The sequence below is a fragment of the Anser brachyrhynchus genome (genome assembly GCF_964034855.1).
Source record: "Anser brachyrhynchus genome assembly, chromosome: 6".
Classification (NCBI taxonomy): Eukaryota; Metazoa; Chordata; class Aves; order Anseriformes; family Anatidae; genus Anser; species Anser brachyrhynchus.
The window spans coordinates 30,908,890-30,931,093 of NC_137700.1; the positions used below are offsets into that span (position 1 = coordinate 30,908,890).

Consider the following 22,204-nt stretch of genomic DNA (forward strand, 5'->3'; position numbering starts at 1 on the left):
GCCGAAGGGCGAGGGGGAGGCGGCGGCGGCGGCTGGGAAAGGCCGGGGATGCTGCGGCCTAGCCGGTTGCTAAGGGGCGCTCTGCGCTCCTGGCGTAGTCGCTAAGGGGGGCTCCCCGCTGCCGTCAGGGGGCGGAGGGAAGGGGGGGGGCTATTCTCGAAGCGCGGCTGCGCCGTCCTCGCTCTGCGCCCTCGAGGGGCGGCGAGGGCAGGGGAAGGGCCGCGGCGCAGGGGCCGCCGTGGGGCCGCCCCCGGGAGGGGAGGGACCGCGCGTGGCGGGCCCGGGGCTGCTCCAGGATGTGGGGTCTGCCCCGGGCTGTGCCCAGCAGGGTCGGGGAGAGTGGGGAGAAGCTTTAAGTGCCCCGCAGAAAAAAGAGAGATAGTGGTGGGGGGCTTCCCCAGCCCCCTCGGTGCCAAGCCAGGAGGGAGCAGCCCTCAAATGTTGGGTCTGGAGATGCTCTCCTGATGAGCTCCGTCCCCCAAACTCCCCCTAAGCACGACACGTAGGGTGTAGGCCTGGGGGCTTCAAGCCAGGGGAGGTGGGAAGCATGGAGAAACTGAAGGAGCTGCTGTGTGCCAGCTCTCCCTCACAGCTGCTGAGTGGCACCTTCGGTCTTGCCTGCAACTACCAGGGGAGGCAAAATGCCAGGGGAAGTTCAGGTTGGAAATTAGGAGACATTTCGTCTCAGAAAGAGTAGTTGGGCATCGGAACGGGTTGCCTAGGGAGGTGGTGGAGTCATTGCCCCTAGGGGTGTTTAAGGAAAGGTTGGACCTGGTGCTTAGGGACGTGGTTCAGTGGGTGACATTGGTAGTAAGAGGACGGTTGGACCAAATGATCTGGGAGGTCTTTTCCAACCTTAATGATTCTGTCATTCTACCAAAGCCTCAAGGACGCCTCAGAAAAGTTGTTGTAAGGGAGCAAGACCTGGCCTAGCATCTGATGGAAAGCCTGGAGAATGATCCTAAACGTGTTATTGGGTGCATGAGCCTTTGTGGCAGGGGGCCCCAGGAATACATGTTCCTCCAAGCCTCCTGCTCCCAGAGCAGCTGTGCTGGTATTGCTGGTGACGGCTGTCACAGAGGAAGCGACTGTTGGACTCTGTGGCTTGTGGGGTTTAAAGTTTTGTGGACAGGTTTGCTGTTTTGTTGTTGTTGTTGTTTTTAAATTCAACAGCACATCTTCAGATTAGGTGTGAGACCCGTTGGCTTCACTGTGTATGACACCAGCATCTTTCTAGATGGAAGTGTTTTGGGGTTTTGGCCTTGGCAGTCCTTAGTAAGAATCCAAAGGCTGCATTTCCTCTCTTAAATTTTACTAGCATATGAAATGCCACTCAGAGGCAGCCACACAACATGGGCTTTCCTTGCTGCTTGGAGGATCCTGAGAGGAAGCTCGTGTTCTTTGGGTCTATGAATCGCTTCCTGTGATTCCCTATAGCTGCCAGCTCAGAGCCCAGGATCTTGTGTGTCATCCAGTGACACAGTATTGTTGCCCTAAATGTTGTTTACGTGAATCATAAAAGAAGGGATGTTTGAGGCCTGTTTTGCTGTCTCATGGTGTTATCTCATCAGTGGCACAGACGTGGAGAAACAGCTATGGCCCCTGCTGTCAGGAGTTGGGCGTTGGTGGTGTTGACAATCCCTGTGTTGGGTTTTCAGGCCAGGACTTAAACCCACTCAATTTTTGTAGGTTGGTAGCTGTAGCCAGTGGATGTTACGGCCACAGACTGGGCTTCGAAAAGTGAACCACAGTTCCCTAGGAAGTAAGCAGGAATAAGGGCTACAGAATGGCTGTGCGTTGGACTCTGTCTGCTGTGATATATGATTTTGTCTCCTGAGGAAATGAAGTTCTGTATTTTTCATTAAGAATAAGGTGATACTATGCTGTTTCGGTTGCGGGAGGGATCAGGTGTACAGCAGAGCAGGTGCAGCATATGTAAGGACCACCACTTCCCCTGCAGAGGAATGCAGCTCTATAAACAGCTACAGAAAACAGCTACAGAAAAGGTTTGCTAGGTCAGAGGGTCTAAGTGAAGGGAAGGGTACTTGAGTGTCACAAGCTCTCAGGGATTTCAGTGCTGTTAGATTGCTATGAACAGGATCTTTTTTTTTTTTTTTTTAGTAATTCTAGGATGTGCTTTTGCGCTGAATCCTATTTTCAAGTTTTCTTTAAACAACTTTAGCACAGAGTGCTGCTTTTAGCATTGGTCAGCACTGCCCTGGTCCTAGGGAGTTCAATCTTAGGTAATGCACCAAGTGGCCTTACAAGTCAGTCCTACAGGAACCTTGAGATATTCTAGAGGAAGAATCCTTTAATTACTTTTAACTTCACGGAAGTCTCACGCAATCTTGGTTTGTTGTACAGTTATAAAATTTGTACCTAGCTGAAGAAGAGTTTAACAGTCAGTGTGGAAGCTTGAGGATTTAAATAGCCATGTCTCTTCCATACCCCCTGCTCCTCATGCATGTCTCCAAGACCAAGAGCATTCTCCAAGGTTGCTCTTCTTGCAGTTGAGTGAATAAGATTTAAGGAGAGAGTTTATATTTTTAACCAATACAAGCTAGGGAGGGGGTCTGGCTAAGCTGGGCACACAGCCTTTCTTCCTGATAGTTATTCCAGGTAAGAAACTGGTAGGTTGCTCGTTGAAGGTTAAATTTGAGCTGAGTAGGTGTTTAAGCTAGAATATCACTGGATAAATAGAAAGGTAATGAAGGTGATGGGTAGCTGGGCCTTCTTGATAACTGCTTTCTTAATCACACAGCGTAAATCTTGAGTTCGTCAAGCTTGGCTATGACTTGCTCGAAAGCAGAAGCTTCTGTTGCATGTTCTGGGTAACACTGCATTAGGTGAACACTGTTTTTTACTTTCAAGAGGTATTTGTTCAATGCTGTCTGCAACTGAGAAAGCAAAGGCTGGAACCGTTTTATGGTAAATGTACTTAATGAAATAATATGCACGGTTCTAACATTAGATCTTAAACTGATGGTCCCTGGGAGGCTAGCATAAGTTAAAAACTAGTCTAGGGAATATTTACTGTTTAAAACAAAAAACATCTCGGAACAAGTTTGATCATTTCTGCTGTTAAATGTTTTTTGATAAGCCATCTGTTAATGCTTGCTAAATAGAGATAAATTTGATCCTGGAGTGTAAGATGGCTGTGAAACTTACCCCCCCCTCCCCCACTTGCCCATTTTTTAAAAGGGTGATTAACTTGAAAATGACACCATTTCTTTAAAATGTTGTTTCTGTTAGGTATATCTTCAGATAATTGTAACGAGAAGATCAGAGGGAATGGGGCTTTAGCTTGTATGTGAAACAACTGGTTTTGTGCAGTCAGCTTGCATATAACAATTTCTCATGCCAAAATAGGGAACAGAGAAACTTTCTAAGAAACTGTTTGCAAAACCCTTGCTGTAGAGGAGCATGGGAAAGAGAAATTGTAGTACCTAACACAGTTTGATTTAACTTTCAAAATTATCTACTCCCCATCTTGGCTATCCACCTTTAAAAATTGGCAGCTATTTTTATCTCAGGACATATGTTTAAATAATGCTAATTTGGCTAATGTTGGCAAAGGAAGATCGGAACTTTATCCTAGATGCTAGTTGTTATGCAGAAAGGCATATCCACAGCGTTGACAGTCTCTCATATTTGCTCTTTTTGGTGGATTCAGCTAATGAGGAGCTGTGTGTGTAAGCTAAATATTTACGGTATTGTTTCAATCATGCACTTTGCACACAGCAAACCTTTTTCTTCTTTGCTATGTTTCCATACACTTCATTCCTTGGCAGGGGGAATCACTAGGTTTGCATTGGTGTGAGTTCGTGTATGTTAGGGCTACCAGGGCCTGACTTGGAAAGGTTCTTAAGCACATTCTTGGTGTTCAAAATGCACTTCTCCTTCTTTGAATCATGAGTAAGTAAATGCTTAATAGAATATTGTGTCACTGGTTGGAAACGTACAGTGGTTTTAGATATTTGTGGTTCTTGGCACCTGTCCTGCATGCATCTGTGTCAGGCTACCTTTTGTTACGTGTTGTCATGTTAACGTTATGTATAGACCCATCCTGCAATAAGACCTTGTCATGGAGCTGGTAAAAAGATAGTCCCCATGCTACGAGTTTTGCTTCACACAGTCATGGGGACTGCTCAAGGAAGCGTTGAGACCCCTCTTCATGACGTAAGGTGAGCGTTTTTGTTCCAAAAATGCATGGCAGCATATCACAGAAAAACACGGCTTAATAATTCTTTTTGCAGCTAAGCTGTAGCTGAGCAGTAAGCACAAAGCCTCCGGGGTTTCTGGTGAGTATAGTGATATTACAGTTGTGTCTGGTAGCCTGCGTCTGTTTTGCCAGCTGTTGTACAGGCCCAGCAAGAGCAGTCCCTGCCCTGAAGAGCTCGCTGCCCAAATAGGCAGGGTAAACAAGGGCTGGGAAGCGGAGGCAGCGAGATGTGAACCAGGCTGCCCTCTGTGCAGCAGGTCAGTGTCAGAGCCAGGAATAGAAGAGGGTGCTTTGAGCCCGCAGCCAGGGCCTGCCCGCTGGACCACCTCGGACTGGAGAAATCGGAGAGGCAGAGAGGCTCGTCGCAAGGTGGTTCTTTATTTAAAGCGTGGACAAAAGGAATAAAGTTGCAGCTGGGCTAAACTTATTTCCTCTTTGCTACAACGGAATTTTAGAGGGCAAGTTAAAAGTTGCAACCTAAATAGCTTGGCGGCGTCCTCTTTGTAATGTATTAATAGCTGTTGTCAAGATATAGAAATGTTCCACTGCGTGTTTTCTCTCTCCCTGTCTCCTGTCCTGCCTTGCCCACGAGGATCAAGCTGTATTCTCCACTCCAGAAATACAGATTAATCAGTGGGTGAATTTATCATCACTGAGTATTTAAGAACTAGTGCAAGCATTTCTGTGAGTTAATAAAAGCAGTATTTTCTCCAGATCTTGGAAAAATATATACACCTGCAGGAGCAGGAAATGGCCAATCTATGCAAGTCAAATCCAAACGCAAAGTGCAGCAATCATAGGAGACCTCTGCCTTCGGTACTGGAAGGGGAGGGAGTGTGAAGCAGCCTGTAAAGCTGCTTCAGTTTCCTTCATCTTTTGGAACGTGTTTTACCAAAGTTTCATTACTTTAAGTCAGAAATGAAGGAGGCAATGAACTGGTGCAGACGATGCAGAGGGGAATCCTCTGGGGAGGATATTGCAATAACGGAAAAGCCTGGAAGAGGGCACACAGCTATTGCTTTGTGCTGGAGAAGTCTGTGGGTTTTAGAAACTCCTCTTAGCTTCCTATTCTGTCTTAAACTCTTAGTTCTGGGCAGTTCAGGCCTGCCAGGATGGCTCCACGATATCAAAACAGCTTCTTGACCCAGGAATGGGAAATTTGTTTGTTAGAGTTCCTGCTGGCCTGCCTCCCTTACAATCTTCATGAGTTCAAAGCAGCAGAAGAATTTTACCTAGTTCAGGGCTTACGAAATGTATGCTGTGCCTGTTGCTATTATTCCTGTAACCTGCATAAGTGAAATAGCTACGTGGTATTTCACTCCATCCGACTCTGCTCTTTCAGATCAGAATATACATGACAACTACTGAGCAGCTGCAGGTTTGTTCACATCTTCCTAGGCTATTCATTTTTATTTTTTTTAATGCAGCCCGGTTTTCAGCTCCAAAAAGTCTAAGTAGCTCGTTGAGAGATGCAAAATCCTGCGTGGAGTTTCTATCCGAGTTCCCATGGCGAGCTGGGGGATCATCATAAGGGAGGTGGTATCTGGCGGCAGAGCGGTATGGCTCAGGCTTGGTGATGATGTTTCTGTTGTTGGTTTTGTTTGTTTGTTTTTGGAAGCGTGTCTTTGCTGTGTGTACAGAAATTTGCCTACTCTCCTGGGTCTGATTAGAAGTCTCCAGTTTCTTCATGCAGGTGGATCACTCATAAGACCCGTGAGGTGGGGCAGGAAACCTGCGCTGCCTGGTAGGGTCTGGCTGAGGGAGCTTAGAGGCACCGGCGGAGGCAAGGAGCAGCGAGAGAAGTCTGCAGATCGATCTTCATCTCAGAGTTATTTGAACCCGTGTCACGTAGGAAGGGGGAGAGCGCAGAAGACAGACTGAGCCTGGCGGTAAGCTAAAGAAGGGTCATGCGCTAAAGGAATTCAGGTGGAATTTTTTCACTGGAAGAGCTATTTTGCAAGCAAGTCGACTTCTTGAGGACAGCAACAGGAGCTCCTGACATAAATAGCTTTTCCCTCTTGGCTGTCTGTTGGTGGCCCGTGACTTGCAAATGCACCGAGACCCTGCCACTCAACAGGTGTGTCCCGATTACACAAATAAGAGCAGTTGGTCCCTGTGTTAGCCATCTCTGCCACAGGGCCAAGGTTGAAAGCCGGGCTTAGCCACCGTGACCTATTTGTTCCTCTGTATGACCCTTCGAGGCAGGCTAGAGGCAGGCTGGTGACAGCTTTTATGCAGGCAGCAGATTTTGTCCGCAGAAGAGATTCGCTCTCAGCGGGTCTCTGCAGACTTGCATTTCCAGACGAGCTCTTTCGGCACTTAAAGTGCAGCAAAATGCAAAGCACTTCGGCGGGTTAGGATGCCCCATGCAGCTGGGAAAATAGACGGTATGACACGTTGGTGTTACCTTCTGTAACACGGTCTGTGTTGTTGCAGGCACCGTTGTTTTGGCACATGCTGAAATAGTAGATGGCCAGTAGGAACCTCCCCGGGACGCAGTAAAACAGAAGCTCCTGCTATTGCAGGAATACCATTTCTAGTGGCAAAGGAGTTTGCACGGGGAAGGGATCACTGAAGGCAACGACGCTGGAGGTGAAGCTTTGGGAGGAGATGTGCTTAATCTCTGGCTGAGTAATTCTTTCTTCTGCTTCTTTTTTTGGAGGCCAGGCCAGCAACTGTCATGGTGGCTGAGGTCGCCTGGGTCAGCGGTGCTGTGGGGGGATAGTCCCAGACCCTCACTTCAGCAGCTGGGAAGTGGGCTCCAGGCGGAATATTAAATTTCTTCTGGTAACTCTGCCAAGAAAGAGAGGAAATCCATAATTTGAGCAAAATACTTCAACCTTTTTTTTGGAAGGGAGGTTGAGGTAGGAAGGGGGAAATGAAAGTTCCTTTATAGCAGGTTGGTTGGGATGACTTTTATCCTGGAACGTTCTCCCAGGCTGTGACAAACGTTCAGCTTCCCTTTCGTAGTGAAACAAAGTCTTTGCAAAGCGAACGTCCACCAGGATTGCATGCAATTGGAAGCGTGCGTTAACTCAGGTCATGTATTACACCACACGGTTTGGGATCCTGATAAGAGTGCTTTTTGGATTAATTAGCTAATAAAAAAAGAGCGTATGTACTGGATTATGTGACTTTATAGGCTGTTAATAATTGTGACCCCTTAGCAAAGGTGTTAAAATGATGGACTCTGGTCCTTGCGTGGGTTTTGAGAGCATTTTGCTTGAATTTCACTGAATTTTCACATACAGTATTCACCAGTTCTTGTACTGTGTGTTTCCTGTCATCCTTGTAGGGTGCTGGGCTGTCCTCCAGTTGTGTACTGATGCAGCTCTGTGTTGTTCCTGGTAAAAACAGTGATCCTTCCTCAGTGAGTCAGCCTCTGCAGTCCTGGAGTTCACTGCTGGGTGGTTTCTTTGAGAACCCGAATGCCAAGAGCTTGATTTCACAGGGAACTTAAGCATGTACTGAATTTTAAGCACGTGGTTTAGTGTTTTGCTGGATTGCGTGCTAAGAAAGGTCAAGTTATTCATTGGCTGTGGATAGTGGTCCCTGCACAGCATCTTCCATAGGATGTATCTCTGTGAGGTGGGTTAGTCTCCCAAATTTTTGAATGTTCAATCCAGTTGCTGACGTGGGAGGTACTTGGTTAAGTCAAGCACTCAGTGTAGATGTATGATGACTCTTGATGATGTTTCTCAGGTCATCACGGAGCAATTCTTCAATTTACATGTATAGAGAGTGTGCTGATCATTACTGAAGCAAAAGAGTTTTATAGGGGAGAAAATGATCTTTTTATTTTTAATCAAATGATTAAGTTTATATGGCGATGCCTTTTTTAGCTTTCTAAGATCTGAGAATTACTCTAGTGCATTGCAATGTTGCTCATCACCCTCGCTGATGTATTTTGGGAGTTGAACTGGAGAGTGCTGTTGAGGAAGCAAATCAGATTATATGTCAGCACTTGATTCCATCACTGGCCTTGATTTAACTTCCTTCTGGGTATAAGGGATAAAATGTCTCTGACCAACAATGAAAATCTTTGCGGGTCATTCTCTGCTGCCGTGGTATTGGCAAAGGAATCAGTCCAGCTTCTGCATCCCCCTTCTCATGGCCTCCTTATGTCCTGTCCCATCTCTTGCTTCTGTTTCGAATAAATGGAATTTCTGTAAACTAAAGGGTGGATGCTTCTAAGGCAAGTTTAAATTATCTGGATCCAGAATTGTTATGTGGAGGAGGCAGGCTGGATGAATTTTATGTCTACTAACAGAAAAACAAACAAACAAACATCCCCCCACACCCTAAAAACCAACAAGGGTTTGCGCATTGAGCTCCGGGTACCTAGTAGGGCCACTTTTCTTGTTGGGTCCCAATTAGGAAAGTGGTCAGCTTTGTAGGATAACGGCTTCGTTTTTGACCTTGGATTCACCTTTTTTTTGGAGCCATGGAAATTGCATCTAGTCTCAGTAAGGTTTGTGCGCTGAGCTCAGGATATCTATTTGGACCAGTATGTGTTGGGGGGGGGGTTGTGGCATGAGTGCATTTTCCATCACCGTGCAAGTTGGTGACTTAAAATCTGTACATGGGGAGAACTTAACTGGGGGCTGAGCGTGGGGAGAGGAGTTTTGGAGAAATGAATGGAATTGGATGTAGGCGGAGAGCCTGAACTCTGTCTGGGAGAGTAATAAGCAACGAGGAGGCTGCTGGACCCGACCTGACTTTTCAGTGCTGTGCATTCCTCATCTCAGACGCTATCTGGCTCCACAGACTCCTGCAAGTGCTCTCTTTAAATGTAATTCCTCTTCTTGCAGCCTAGGCTAACTCCAGAGATTTAAATTTATTATTTTTTTTAAAGGGTTAGGAGAAATAAAGAGCCTGTTGCTTCCTAAATTCACTTTTATTTGGTGTGGCGCTACTGATGATAAACTTAGAGTTGCGCAGGTTTCTAGGGGACGGAAAGCTTTTCTGTGTGTGGTTTCTGTTTTTGTTTAAAATGGGTCACATGCCCAGGAATGCAGTCAAATTATAATGGTGACTAAGTGCCGGAAAGCATAGAAAAGGGGAGGGAAGGGTGAATAGAAAAAAAAAAAAAAAAAAAGCCTGAGGCTATGGAAGGAAGGCTGGGAAAATGAGAATCTGGCCAGGCCCCAGGGCCAGGTTAGAGATTCCTGCACCCATTAACAACCACAGGAGATGTTTATTTACAGGGAGCTACTCTTTGTTTTAAAAATGACAGTACCCAAAAATCAGACTTTTGGGAAGTGCGTTGGGGGCGTGGTGGTGATGGGAGAAGGGAGCTGGTCCTGGCTGGGCACCAGTCCCCATCTATCAGTGGTCTGAGGGTCTTCGTTTCACCCCATGTGGTTGGGAACATTTGCAGTCGGGAAGTACGTGAAAAGGGAAACAACTCTTGTACTCTGCTAAGTGATTCACAACGCCAAGTTACAAAGGATAACATTGAGAGTTTCTTGTTTATACTTTTCTGGTCCTTTCTACCTAAGCAGCTCCACCAAGGATATTGAATAATTAAGCTTATGGTATGAGAAAGGTAGGTATTAAAGCTGTAAAGCTGCTTTTTTTTTTTTTTTTTAAATCTTTAATCAACTCTGGATCATGAAGGAAAACAGATGGTGAACAGCTGCTTGAACTGGGTAAATTCGAGTAGCCACTAAAGAGACCTGGGTCCCAGGTCTCTGTGGTACGTACCTTTTGTCACTTTTTGAGCTCTGTTGATCTTGGCTTGTCCCAGTAACTTTGGTTTGTACCCCAGTGACTGGGTATGAGCTACAGTCTCTCCTTTAGTAACTTCAAGTAACTTGGACTAGAATTAGAGAAATTCCAGCGATGTGGTGAAGTTCTCAGTCTTTTGGTGAGCTACAAAAGCTGGTCCATCTTAATTGGGGCGTGTGTGCATTGGGTGGTTGTACAGATGAACAAATTTTATTTGTAGTCTGAACCTATCTTGGTTTCTAATTATTGTATCTGGTTATGTGATTGTCAGGCAAGTGAGGAACGGGAGCAGTTTCTTTACTACTCTTCTGGCTTCTAGTTTCAGTATTCTCCTGACTGGTGTTTCCTCCATCTGTTGTGTGTGTTGTTGCCCTTAGCCTAACGGGCTTTTTTTAGTCTCTGGAAGAAAAGAGGTGTCTTGTTTCTTTGGCTGCTCTGGTAATTTCTTTGTACGTTGTCTTGATTACATTTTGCTTGAACCTGTGTTGCTGTCTGTATACCTCTGATCTGATCTAACACTTGTACAATAGTGGTCATCAGGGATGGCTTGCTTTGTCAATGAACACCCACTCTGCTCAGGGCTCCTTTCTTGTCAGCTCTCACAAGCTACAGCGAGCCCTGGCACCGTCAATGTTTGCCGGTTCATCATTTTTGGAGCCAGAGTGAGAACGTACCTGTAACCTGGCTTGGTTGTGTCTGTTCTCTGTGTAGCATCAGTCGTGGCTGCTAATCTCATCTCTCTCCCTTTGTCTGCAGAGCGGCTGGCATCCCAGTGAAGGAAAGGGTGAAGGTCTCTCGCAACTGGAGGCATGGACGCTGCCGGAGGGAGACGGTCCTGAAATGGAAACGAAAGCAAGTGGCTCCTTCCTCTTCTCCTGGGTTCTGTCAGCTGCTGAGGGGCCTTGGGTTTGCTTCTGTGCTCAGAAATGAGATGTTCCATGCTCCTTCTCATCCATGGGGGTTTTACAAGCAATGTCACTGGCCTGTTTTGGATGTTGCTGGCTAGCTGGATGTGGGGTAACTGCATTTGCTGCCTTGCCCTAGGGATTCGCTCTGCCAGTCGAGAGTTCCTCTCTCAGTAAGAGCCTGAATTTGGCATTGTTCTGATCTGTGCAGTTCTAGTTGGATTTAGTAACCTTTACTTCAGACTCCAGACTATTATGTGCTTATCTATTGCTGTATGCCATGAGCAGTCTCCTGCCCTGTTCACACCATGACCATACTTGATCCCAGATTTGGACTTAGGTGTCTCCTCAAAATGCTTGTTTTATCTCCCATGCTTTATCCCGGCCCTTGATTTGAATGTACAAATCTAAAATGTTAACTGCCATTCTTCTACCTTATGCTTCTTCTTTCTTCTACCGTATGCTTCCCTCCTTCACTAACAAAGTATATATTTGGCATTAATGAGAGGAGGGTGGCGTTAAATTCTTTCTTGCAGACCTACTCAGCTTTCAAAGCAAAGCACGAGATATGTCTCTTGTCTGAACAGCACATCTAAATTTTTAGCTTTCACATCACCAGACAGAAGGGAAAATGAGAACAACTATGGTTTGTTAGCTGCTGAAGAGCAGGGACCTGCTACTGAGCTTTCATGCCTTTTTTCTGCTGCGTAGATTGAAGTGGTGGATAATGTGCCACTGCTTGTCTGAAGTCCTGGGAACAGCTGTAATGAGCAGAGTGGTTCTTGGTGCAGGTTGTATACCTGCCTTTGAAGTGCCTGTGACCATCTGTGAAGACAGGCTCTGTGGTTGTTAGAGATCATTACTAAACCAGCTTTCCAAATGAAAATGCAAGGTCTGGTTTAATGAGGCCACCATCCAAACTGCATCCTCTAATTTTCATTTATCCTGCTTTCAAATTTGTTACTTCTCCTTATGAAAAAAACATAGAAAAAGGTAAAAAGCTAAACTGCAACAGGAAGAGACATAGAAACTGGCTGTAGTCTGGGGAAGCTGGATATTCACTTGGCTTTACAGGACTGTGTGGGAGTAGAGGAAGGAAGAGGAAATCAAAGCCTGCCTCAAACCAAAGCTGCTGCTCTAAAGATGCCTCTTATTTTTTCCATGCATATGACCAAATCCCAAATGAACGTTATAACCTATGCTCCACTGCTCTGTCCCCGTGACTAAAAGCTTCTTATTGGAAATGAATGCAAGGCAAGCAGGAACTTTCTATCTAGTAATCTACCATGTCCTCTTGCTTGCTTCTAGCCCTTCATTGCGATGATATGAGGTGCCACTGTGTGCAGTGCCTCTGCTGACACAGAAAATCACGACCACTGAGGATGAATGATCTGCAAAAAAGAGACAGGTTTTGATGCTTTCAAAACAGCTAGTCTGAATAGTTTGAGAACTGAGAAGATGTTCTCTGGAAAGGCTCTGTTTTTGCTCAATGTTTTCATGGTGTTGTGGTTTAACCATGGGTATTGGACACATGGGTATTGGCGCACTTGGCAGTGACTGTGCAGAGTGGAGACAATTTCACACATCTGTGCCTCATAGGACATGAGCCTCATGTCTCTCTGTATCTGGCCTTGTATCTAGAAGGTCAGTTTTTTGATTCTCTGGTGGCTACGCAAACAAGATCTTGAGCAGAGAGCTCACTGCCTAAGTGTGCATTGCAGCCTGTTTTGTTTTCTGCATTTTGGTTTTGTTTCAGGAATAAATAAATGTGTTGTGATGACAGACTTGATTCAGATATTCCTTGAGTATCTTCTCTCTTGATCTCCCAGGAAGTGAAGCTTATTTTCCACTTTTAACTTCAATCTTCAAAATAGTTTGAATACTCCTTTAGCGTTCACTGCTCTTGTGCCTGGAACCCCTCTGTAGGGAATTGCCACTATCCCATAAATAGTAAGGGGCAGAAGGGATGTATGGACTCATCTGGAAGACGGGCATCAGAAATCAAGGGAGGTTGCTCTGCCATTACTTTTAACTCAGAGGTGGAAGAGGTGTGAGTGTAGAAAAATACCTCCTCTATATGAAGAGCACAAAAATCTTGGATACCCTCAGGCTTAGCCTGCTGCTTTGCATAGTAGTGTACAGCGTGTGTAGGAGATGCAGGACTTCACAGGAAGATATGTGTTATTTGATGTGACCTGTTCCTCTGCTCAGATGCATGTGGGACAGTGGCAGCTTTGTGTTGTTTGCTGGGCATCAGCAAATAATGAGGACAACTAAGACTGTTTGCACCAAGAGCCTGGGATTGAAGGCTCTGTTAGAAATGTTTGACATAGCTCACAAATGCGTGATAGTCTAGTTCCTTAAAAAGTGCAGGGCTCGTGAAGAGGGGTCAGGGAGCCTTAAGTATTTCCTATCTAAATTCACTAGGCTCTTGGGCATCTTCTCTTCCAGAGATTCCATGCTTCATTTTCCTCGGCTCTTGGTTAGAAAAATGCCAGCAATGTGATTTGCTTTATATGTTGCTAAAGAAACTCCACTTCTTAGCTGTGCTATATTAACTCCTGCTTTTTGTATTTGACCAGCAGCTCCAAATTTACAGTTTTCTTTAATTTGTTTATGTATAAAATCTTTTTTTCTTCTTCTTTTAGTGTGTGTGTGTGTGTGTGTGTATTTTTTTGTTTTCCTCTCCCACCCACCCCCTGACCACAACCTGCTCTCTGTTTGCAGTTTGATGCCCTGGATGGAGTTGGATGGCGAGTATCTCTACCTGTCTCAAGCTGAGAACATCCAGGCCTACCAGCTCTGTCCAGATGGTACAGGTTTGCAGCGTCACCCTCAAGCTATCTTCTCTGGCCACCAGGAGGACGTATGTCGCTTTGTACTTGTCAACTCCCACATTGTCAGTGGAGGAGGGTAAGTTGGGTGAATGAAGGGAGCCCAAGGAGCCTGGTAGTGAAGCTGGAAAGGTTTTGTGTAACTCCAGCCCAGAGCAGATGGGTTAATCTTGCTACACCATGTCCTTACGTTCAGCTGAATTCAGCTCTTGCTTTCTCTCTTAGGATTTGGTTCTCTTCTGAGAAAGCTGAAGAGCTGAGTTTCATGCTGTTGACCTTATGAACTGTCCTTTTCTCTTTTGAACTTGTGCAGATGTCCACAGGATAGTCAAATCAGGACTGTGTGTAGAGTCACACAATCCTGACTGATCTGCAAGGTTAATTTCTTTCCCTGATACAGTCAGGGAATCTAGGCTGTGTTCTAATACTCAGAACTGCTGGTTAACTGAGACTGCAGTTGTGCATTAAGCTTTCTAGAGACAAGTGTATCCTTATTAGACCTACTGATATAATTGTGGAGAGGGGGAAAACTGCCAAGTACTCCGGCACACGCACACTTCTCCAATTAATTTTGCATTTGGCTGGCCTTTTTCAATTACAGCAAATGACAGAACTGTTATATATAAAGTTTTAGCTATTAATATACTCAGCACTTCGGCACAGAATTGAGAGATGCAAGCATGGCTGTCTGCCCTGGATGCCTTGACACTCTCCCCTGTGAACTGTAGCCCAAAATTCAGGTGAAAATGAAGGCATGCATTTAAAATTCCAGCAACTGTATTGGCTGAGAAAAAGTCTAAGTGTCTTTGTAGTTAATTCAAAATGCAAAGCCCTCTGTAACTGCTCTGAAAAGAATGAAAAGCTGAGGCTCTAACATGACACTTACTCCCTTACTCTGTCCATTCAGCATCCAGCCAGGATTCTGGCAAGCTGAAAGCAGGAGAAGGAGGAATGGCTGCTCTGCTGCTTTCTACAGTTTAGCACAAAGTGGTGGGTGGAAAGTTAGCCAGGAAATTTGTCATCTGCAGCAGATCAGGCTTTGAATGGCCAGATGCGGGATCCAGATGGGATTTTGAGAGAACAGGTGATGTGTGAGGAGTGGAGGGTTAATAATGCTGTTTGAATTTCATCTCTCTTGAGACATCAGTCCAGGTCTTTTAAGTGGCACTGCCAAGCAGGAATGGAAGGTGTGTGACTAGCCAAGGGAGATGCAGCTGATACACTCCCTGCTTGGGGATTTGTTTTTCAGAGATGGAAATATTGTCCTTCACAAGATCCACGGCTCCTACAGTGTCAAGTTCTCTGCTCATGAACAAGAGGTGAACTGTGTGGACTTCCAAGGTGGCCTCATTGTCAGTGGCTCCCGGGACAGAACAGCGAAGGTGAGCAGTGATGTTCCAGCAGCTGCAGGTGCTGCTGCAGTGGTGACCTCGGAGGTCTTGTGCCATGAAAGTTTGTGTCAGCAAAGCTCTCAGGAAAGCCCTGGCTTGCGTGTCTGCAGGAGGAGTGCTGGGTATCTTGGCATAGGCTTATGTCTCTGCAAAGATGCTTGCTATGCCAAGCTTTTACGAAAGAGATTTGGCAGTACTTTAGGATATCAGCTGCTAGTTTAAACTAGGAAGTACAAAAGAAGGCAGCTAATGTTTTGTTTCTTTCATTGTATGTTTGTCTAACACTATAGTGGAAATCCTTGCCAGTTAGTCTGAAATTTGCCCTATATATCTCAAGCACATCCGTGCTTTGTGATGTAGTGCTGCTTCACATGCTCTCTGTTGTATATTTGATCTCTTTAAAGGATAGCATGATGTTTTTTCCAGCTGTATGGGACTGTAGTTTATTTATATTTTTTATTTTTTATGGTTCTTGGTTTGCAAATTGGGAGTGAAATTGGGCTATGAATATCACAAGCTCCCATTTTTCCGTTACAATTGGTATCACTGAATCCTGTCGCATAATTGCTGGCTGTTTGTTTTTGAGACAGGACCTTGTTGATTTTTTTTTTGTCCTGGATCTGATTGGCAATGATGTGTTCTTGCACGGACCTGGAGAGCTGTTCTCCTGAGCTGTAACAAATTCTGTTTTAGTAGTTTAGGAAACTCCACATAGTGATTTCACCTGTGTCCTGCTAGCATGATGCAGTGCCTCTAGCATCTTCACAAGCACTTGTTATTAGTAGTGGTTGCTGAATGTTGAAAGTTTTTGCTTTTGCTCAGGGTAGGATGCTGAATACTTTTGATCCTTGGTACGTATCTTAGAGCATTAATGGAGGTAAGAGGAAAAACTGCTATTTCTGTTTGACAAGGGGTGAAGGTGGGCCAAAAGAAGACCTAAATGTCTCTTTCCAGATTTTATAGGAAGTGTGTGTTAATGGGTAACTATCTGACAAAGCTGCTGAGCAACTCTACCCTATCTGTTCTGGTTGGTCCCTCTGTATGAGCGTACTCCTGGGTAAAATCACCCACAAGGAGACCACTGTTCAGATGCAGAAGGCACTATTTTGAGATGCTGCTTACCTCCTGGAAACAAGGTGTTGATACTGCTTTTTCTGACATTTAAGCAGGGCTGCTCCTCTCTGTTTTCTGGAGCTTCTCTACTGGGAGAGTGCCTTCTTGGTGCTTCCCTGGCAGCCAGAGGAGAGACCTCCCCTGACCTTGAGAACAAATTCCTGAAGGCCAGGGGGGAATTTAAGTCTGTTTTTCTTGGAGCTAGTGTGAGATCTTGCCCACCCAGTGCTCCCTCCAGCATAGGCTCTAAGGATGTTCATCGTTTATTTTTTACTATCTCTTTTGTAGGCTGCCTTGTTTGCATGAATGAGACTCTTGGAGGGTGGAAGGGAATCCCTACCAGCCTTTTAAAGGGGCTCTAAATGTCTAAGCTATTGAGGGCTCTGCTGAGTGTTGATTAGGACTAAGCCCTGAAGAGCTGCTAATGTACATTCCTGTGTGATAGGCACCAGATAGTGTGCTCTGAGCAATATTTTTAACCTGTAGGAGATAGGGATGCCTTAAAAGAGTTAAGCTTTTCTGCTGCTTTTGCTGACACTAGGTGCTAAATTCCCCGCTGACAAGAATAGCCTGCAATCCTGGGCATTATCAACAAACAAACAAATAGGGCACTCCCAGCTTTGAAGTCCTGAAGTGAAACATTGTGGGTTGGTTACACAGAACTGGGGGGCTCAAGTTCTCTGAGCCAAGAATGAGGGCAAGGTGGGGAAAGTGAGGAACGTGAGCAGAGGCCCCAGCAAGAAGCTGGGGGACTTTATAAGGACCCAGAAACAAAGGTAGTGGGGAAGGTGAACTGGTGGGTGGGGATGTGCATGTGTGCACTGGTGGGGGAGGGAAGAGATTTCTCTCACATTGTCTTGTCAGTGAGCAAGGCGGGGGGGGCACTGAATAGCCTGCGGTACACTTAAGAAGCTTGGTGCAAAGGGGGTGGCTTTATACAGAGCTATTTTACAGGGTAGTGAACAATTAATTTTACAGACAATAGGAATGGAAATATTTCCAGGGATGGTACAAAGTCTTCCTGCACTGTTCAAGAGAACAGCAGAGATCTGATCAAATCTCACTTCTAGATTGTTTAACTCCAGAAGATGAGAAATGTCTGTGCTGAGTGCTGCCCTAGAAAGCGCGTGGTGATGGGGTTGATTTCTCTGTTCCCCGTGGTGAAGTGGGATGGAAAGTCATACTCATAAGCTGAGTCATCGTGTAACTCTGAGTGCTTGTTTCTGCCAGTGATGGAAAGGCTCTCCTCAGAAATAAGTAATGGGAATGCAGGGAGAGGATATCAGGGAAGGTGAGCAAGGCACTTTGGGGAGCTCTTGCAGCACAACATTAACAGTGTGCATCCTACCTTCTGCACCTTCTGGGTGACGCGGCATAATGTGCATCTCTCTCTTTAGGTTTGGTCCCTGGCCGCGGGCAGAGTTGGGCAGTGTCTACATACAGTGCAGACAGAGGATCGAGTGTGGTCCATTGCTATCAGCCCATTATTAAGGTAAATGAGCTCTCTTTATTCCCCATTTCCAACAGAGAGAAGTAAAGGAGTTGGATAGGATGTGTGTCCCCAAAAGACGTGTTGTTCCCCAGCACAGCAGAGTGGTCCCCTTATAAGAGGCTGTGAAAATAGCCCTGCATTTCTGTTACTGTCTCAGGTGGGACCTGTTCAGTCTTATTTGCGGAGCAAATTCTCTGACTTGCTCTGCCTTCCTAGTTAGAAGCAATGAGCCAGGTCCTCTTGAGGTTTTCTGTACTGAAAAGATGCCAACTTGTATTTTCATTCTGTGGCAGAAGAGATGCCAAGCAAAAAGATCCCTACTTTTTTGGCTTGGCAAGCTTGCTTGGAGCTGTGTGCAGTGGTTAGCGCTCAGTTTTCAGGGTAAATTCAGTGTGCTGAACAGGGGAAGGTAGAAGCAGAGTTCAGGGACAAGTTTTTCCAACCTCTATCACCTGTAGCTCTGTGCTTCTAATGCAGATGTAATGCTACAACTTCAGCATGGAAGGTAAGGGCAAAACACCAGTGTCTTCCAAGGTGTTTTTCAACCTGATCCTGTTCTTGAGGAAGTGAAAATCTCAGCAATTTAAACTCTTGCTGTTAAAATCTTACACTGGCCAGCAATGATCTGTCTCTTTGCATTATTAAGCTGTTCTTCTTCATGCAAGAGAGATTCTTATTTAGCTTTCCTGAGGGGAAGGGGAAAAAAGAGCTGTTGTTGCTGTCCACCTGATGTCTTCAACAAGTGAATTTTAGGCTTGTGCAAAGCCAAGTATTTCCCCAAACTGCTGTCCTCAGTAGGTGTCTGAGCTTGTTTTTCAGGCAGCAGAAACTTAGTGGTGCGGAGCTAGTGGCATTATCAAGGAAGTGACCCTCTGGGCCTGTTATGATTTTGCCGTTCCCTTGTCCCATTGCTCCAAACGTTTGGCACAGATAGTGTTTTTGAAGAAGTGCCATGTGCATTAATGCTGCTGTAAGATGTTGGATAGAAACACTTTGCAGTCTTCTGTGCTGCTGGGACCCCTTTTCTAGCAGACAGGCTCTGGCTCTAGCACCACGTCTGGTTAGAGCCTAGTGGCATGCTGCTTCCTACTCCTAAGTGATGACCTACGGAGGTGGCCTCTTGTCAGGACAGTGTTCCTCTCCCTGGCGTGCACGCTTGTGCACGCTCTTTGTCACAATATTTACCCACTGTCTCCCTACTCCCCCCTTTCCTCCCTGCAGGGTGATAAATGAGGGGTGGTAGAACAGCTACCCCATGAACAAGTAGGCTTAAATTGTGCACTCTTTTTATGAGACTGTGGACTGTACCAGCCTCCCCCACCAGCCTGCCCTATTCCCTCTCCCCCCCCCCCATCTTGCCCCTCCATATTTTGGGGAGGAGGGTAGAGAATTAGAGCCAATTAGCCACGTCATTAATTCTTCAATTTGACGGCTGATATAGCAGGGCCTGAAACACGCTGCTGACCTCGTATAATGGGAACCCTGCTCCTTAACATATTGACGATGGGAGAAGTTAATTAAAATTCCACAGAGAGAAGGTGTCGGCTAACCTATAAACCTGTCGCTTCTCAGAACAAATCGCAGCCATCTTAGAAGAGAGAGAGGATCAGAGCAGGAGGGCATGTGGTGGGGGAGGGCCAGGGCAAGGGGCAGGGGAGATGAATTTTTCACTAATAGGTTTTATTGCTTGCTGTCTAATGAGGGTGAGTATCAAAAAGATAATATCTTGTTTCTAGCAAGGTCTGCTTTGGGGAGCTCTGTGGTTTCTGTTTTATTTGCAAGAGCCCATATTTCACCCACATGCATTCCCTATGCACTTGTGTGTGAAGCTTTTCCTCCTTAGCAGTCCCCATCCTCCTGGCCAGCACTTGGATGCATTTGCTCCTCGGTGAGGCTGAACGTGGCCTGTAACCTCCACTTCCTCCTGAACACTCGACATACCCTCCCAGTTCTGCCTCCTCACTTGCTGTAAACTGGGAACTCCTCCATAAGAATGGATAGTTGTGCTGGTGTAGAACTGCTGCACAATCAGGCTCCAACCACATAAGTATTTTGACCCATCATTGCTGACAGTCCACCAGCTCTCTCTGCTACGTACAGAGCTCTGGAACAGCTCAAAGCAGTTGTGTGTGGTGGGGTAGGAGCAGGGAGAGCTTCTCTAGCTCTAGCCATTAGAAATTGCTTTGGAGAGGCTGAAGTTTTCTGACCTGGAGGTCTGCCAAAACTAAGGCTCTCTAAAGCAGTCAGGGCTGGATTCTTGCTGAACCTCAACTGTTAATAGGCAGCAGTGAAACTTTTCTTCTTCTGTTTCAGAAATCTCTTTGTCGCTGAAGCTTCCATAGTATCCCATGCAGTCCTGATGCACAGCTGGGGTTTCTGCTGTGTCTGCTGGAATCCTGCTGCTGCTCTAACGGACAGTGCCTGTACCCACAAACTAAACTTCAGTAGGCAGGACCTGGACCAGTGCATCCCCAGCAAGAATGTTATCATCACAGCAACGTTGCTAGGAGCAGTCAAGGGGGCTTGTACAGCTGTGCAATTGCTTTGCCCTTCATAGATACTTGTAGTCTCCAAGTGCAGCTCCTCGGGCTTTAGTGTTCTGTTTAGAGTCATCCCCAGTTTCCATACGGCTGTACAGAAATCCTCTCACAGATGTGCTGAGTTATGCAGGAGGCTTCCTTGCTCTTTGTCTCGTGATGCTGGGCTGGATGCTGACAGGGTCTGCAAGCAGAATGATGCCATTAAGGAAAATCAAGTAGGGTGAAAGGTAGTAAAAAGGTACCAGGAATACCAGATCGTTTCTTCTTGCTGCACGGGGAGAACTGTGGTTAGTCTTTTGTGTTACCTTTTCAGTCGTGGAAGCGCCTTCACACCAAGATATGTTATTGGAGCTTTATTGCCTTGGGGCTCCCTAACAATGTTCTGCAGGGTCATGGGGATGGGGAGAGCGTTGTGCACGTCTGGGTTTTCAGCAAGTCTTCGAATAGCTGTGCTGGTCAGTGCACCTGGGACAGCAGGTCTCACGTTGCAGATCAGGGACTAGAGAAGAGTCTTAGAGCACCCATAAACCAGGGTACCTCGCCTTGCTCTGGCCACTGTTTAATTGGTGTCCAACGCTGTCCTTCTGCATGGATGAGTAAAACGCTGTCCTTACAGAGAGGCTGCGTACACTAAACTACGTTTCTTAGCTGCTTGTAATCCCCTTCCCCCCGAGTTCATTTGCCTTTTGAACTCTGCGTCATGCAGATGTTAAACTTTCATTTAGTAGTGCTTACTGCCGTGACTTATGTGCGCTCAGGGACCAGGGCAAGCCTGAGTGCAGTGGACCAATTCAAATGTGTAGAGTGAGGCAAACCCAGGGGTTTCTAGCGGAATAGTGGCACCTTCATGCTTTGTGATTCCCTAAGGTGGCAGTAGCCAGGGAAGAGAAGTGACCACTGTGCACTGTTTAATTTGAAGGATAGGTTTATGGAGAAAATGGGGTCCAATTGCCTGGCATTTATGGCTGCAGAAATACAAGGCTTTATGTATATAAACGCAGATACACGTAGTACTACTGAAATGCTCCTTTATTTAGGGGAAAGTTAGTTGCAATGCATTTTTTTTTCTAAAGATAGAGAAGCTTGTAAACTGAAGGGGAAAGAAAAAAGTGGACCTTGATGTTAAATTTACTATTGATCTTGCATTCAGGAATTCTTTGGTGTTGGATTAAAAAAGTATTCAACTCTAAGCTAGCTGCTCCTGCCAGGTCTGGCCACTAGAATTTGCTATTTAGATTTTGAAATATTTATGATGAGAACTGGCCTTCCTGTGTTGCATTACAAGCGTAGCAGATTTTAAATTAAGAAAAGAGATGGTGGAGGCACAAAAATGGTTTTTGATGTGCAACTGTAGATAGAGAGCTAGGAAACCTTTGGTGCAATCTGGGGGAACGACACGCGACTGTAACGTGCCTTGTTGTGGCAGAGATGTGCTTTTCGGTTGTAAGCCCAAAAGACGGTCGGTCCCCTTTCCAACCGTGTCATCTGGTCTACTGCAGTACACGACCTCTCCTTGCAAAAGTTGCCTGACTGAAGTGCAGATTTACTTCAGAGGGAAGGAAAGTTTGTACCAAAGATTAGTTATCTGTGTTCAAAGTTTGATTTAAAGAAAAATGAGTAGTTCTGTGAGCAGCCGAATTAAAAAAGCTAGCTTGTGCTCTCTCTCCTCTTTCTGCAGTGTTGTAGCTGAGACCTGACTCCTGTCTTTCTACATGCTGATTTGAATCTCTGTTAACCCGGTTGCCATTCCCATGGAATATTATGGGGAAGCAATATCTGGGGAGATAGATACCTGTCCCCGTGGACAACCTCAGACAAACTGTAAAAGCGTACCCAGAACATGCTGGGGAAAAGAAGGAAGAGAAGGGATACTGGCAGGCGCCGTGACTGAATGGGCCTCTCTTCCATTGGGATGAATCAAAACGATTCATTCTGAAGGCTTCTTTTTAATGGTTATCCGGAAACTTTTTGTGAAAA

The 22,204-nt window shown here is 45.8% G+C and overlaps 1 protein-coding gene across 1 annotated transcript in view; it reads left to right on the forward strand.

The window, feature by feature from the left end:
• FBXW4 (F-box and WD repeat domain containing 4) overlaps positions 1-22,204 on the forward strand; it is a 59,349-nt gene that overhangs the window by 394 nt on the left and 36,751 nt on the right. Inside the window, 4 exon segments of the mRNA XM_080598229.1 lie at positions 10,709-10,804; positions 13,585-13,770; positions 14,941-15,073; positions 17,593-17,687. Of these exon segments, the coding sequence (XP_080454355.1) occupies positions 10,709-10,804; positions 13,585-13,770; positions 14,941-15,073; positions 17,593-17,687 (510 nt within the window).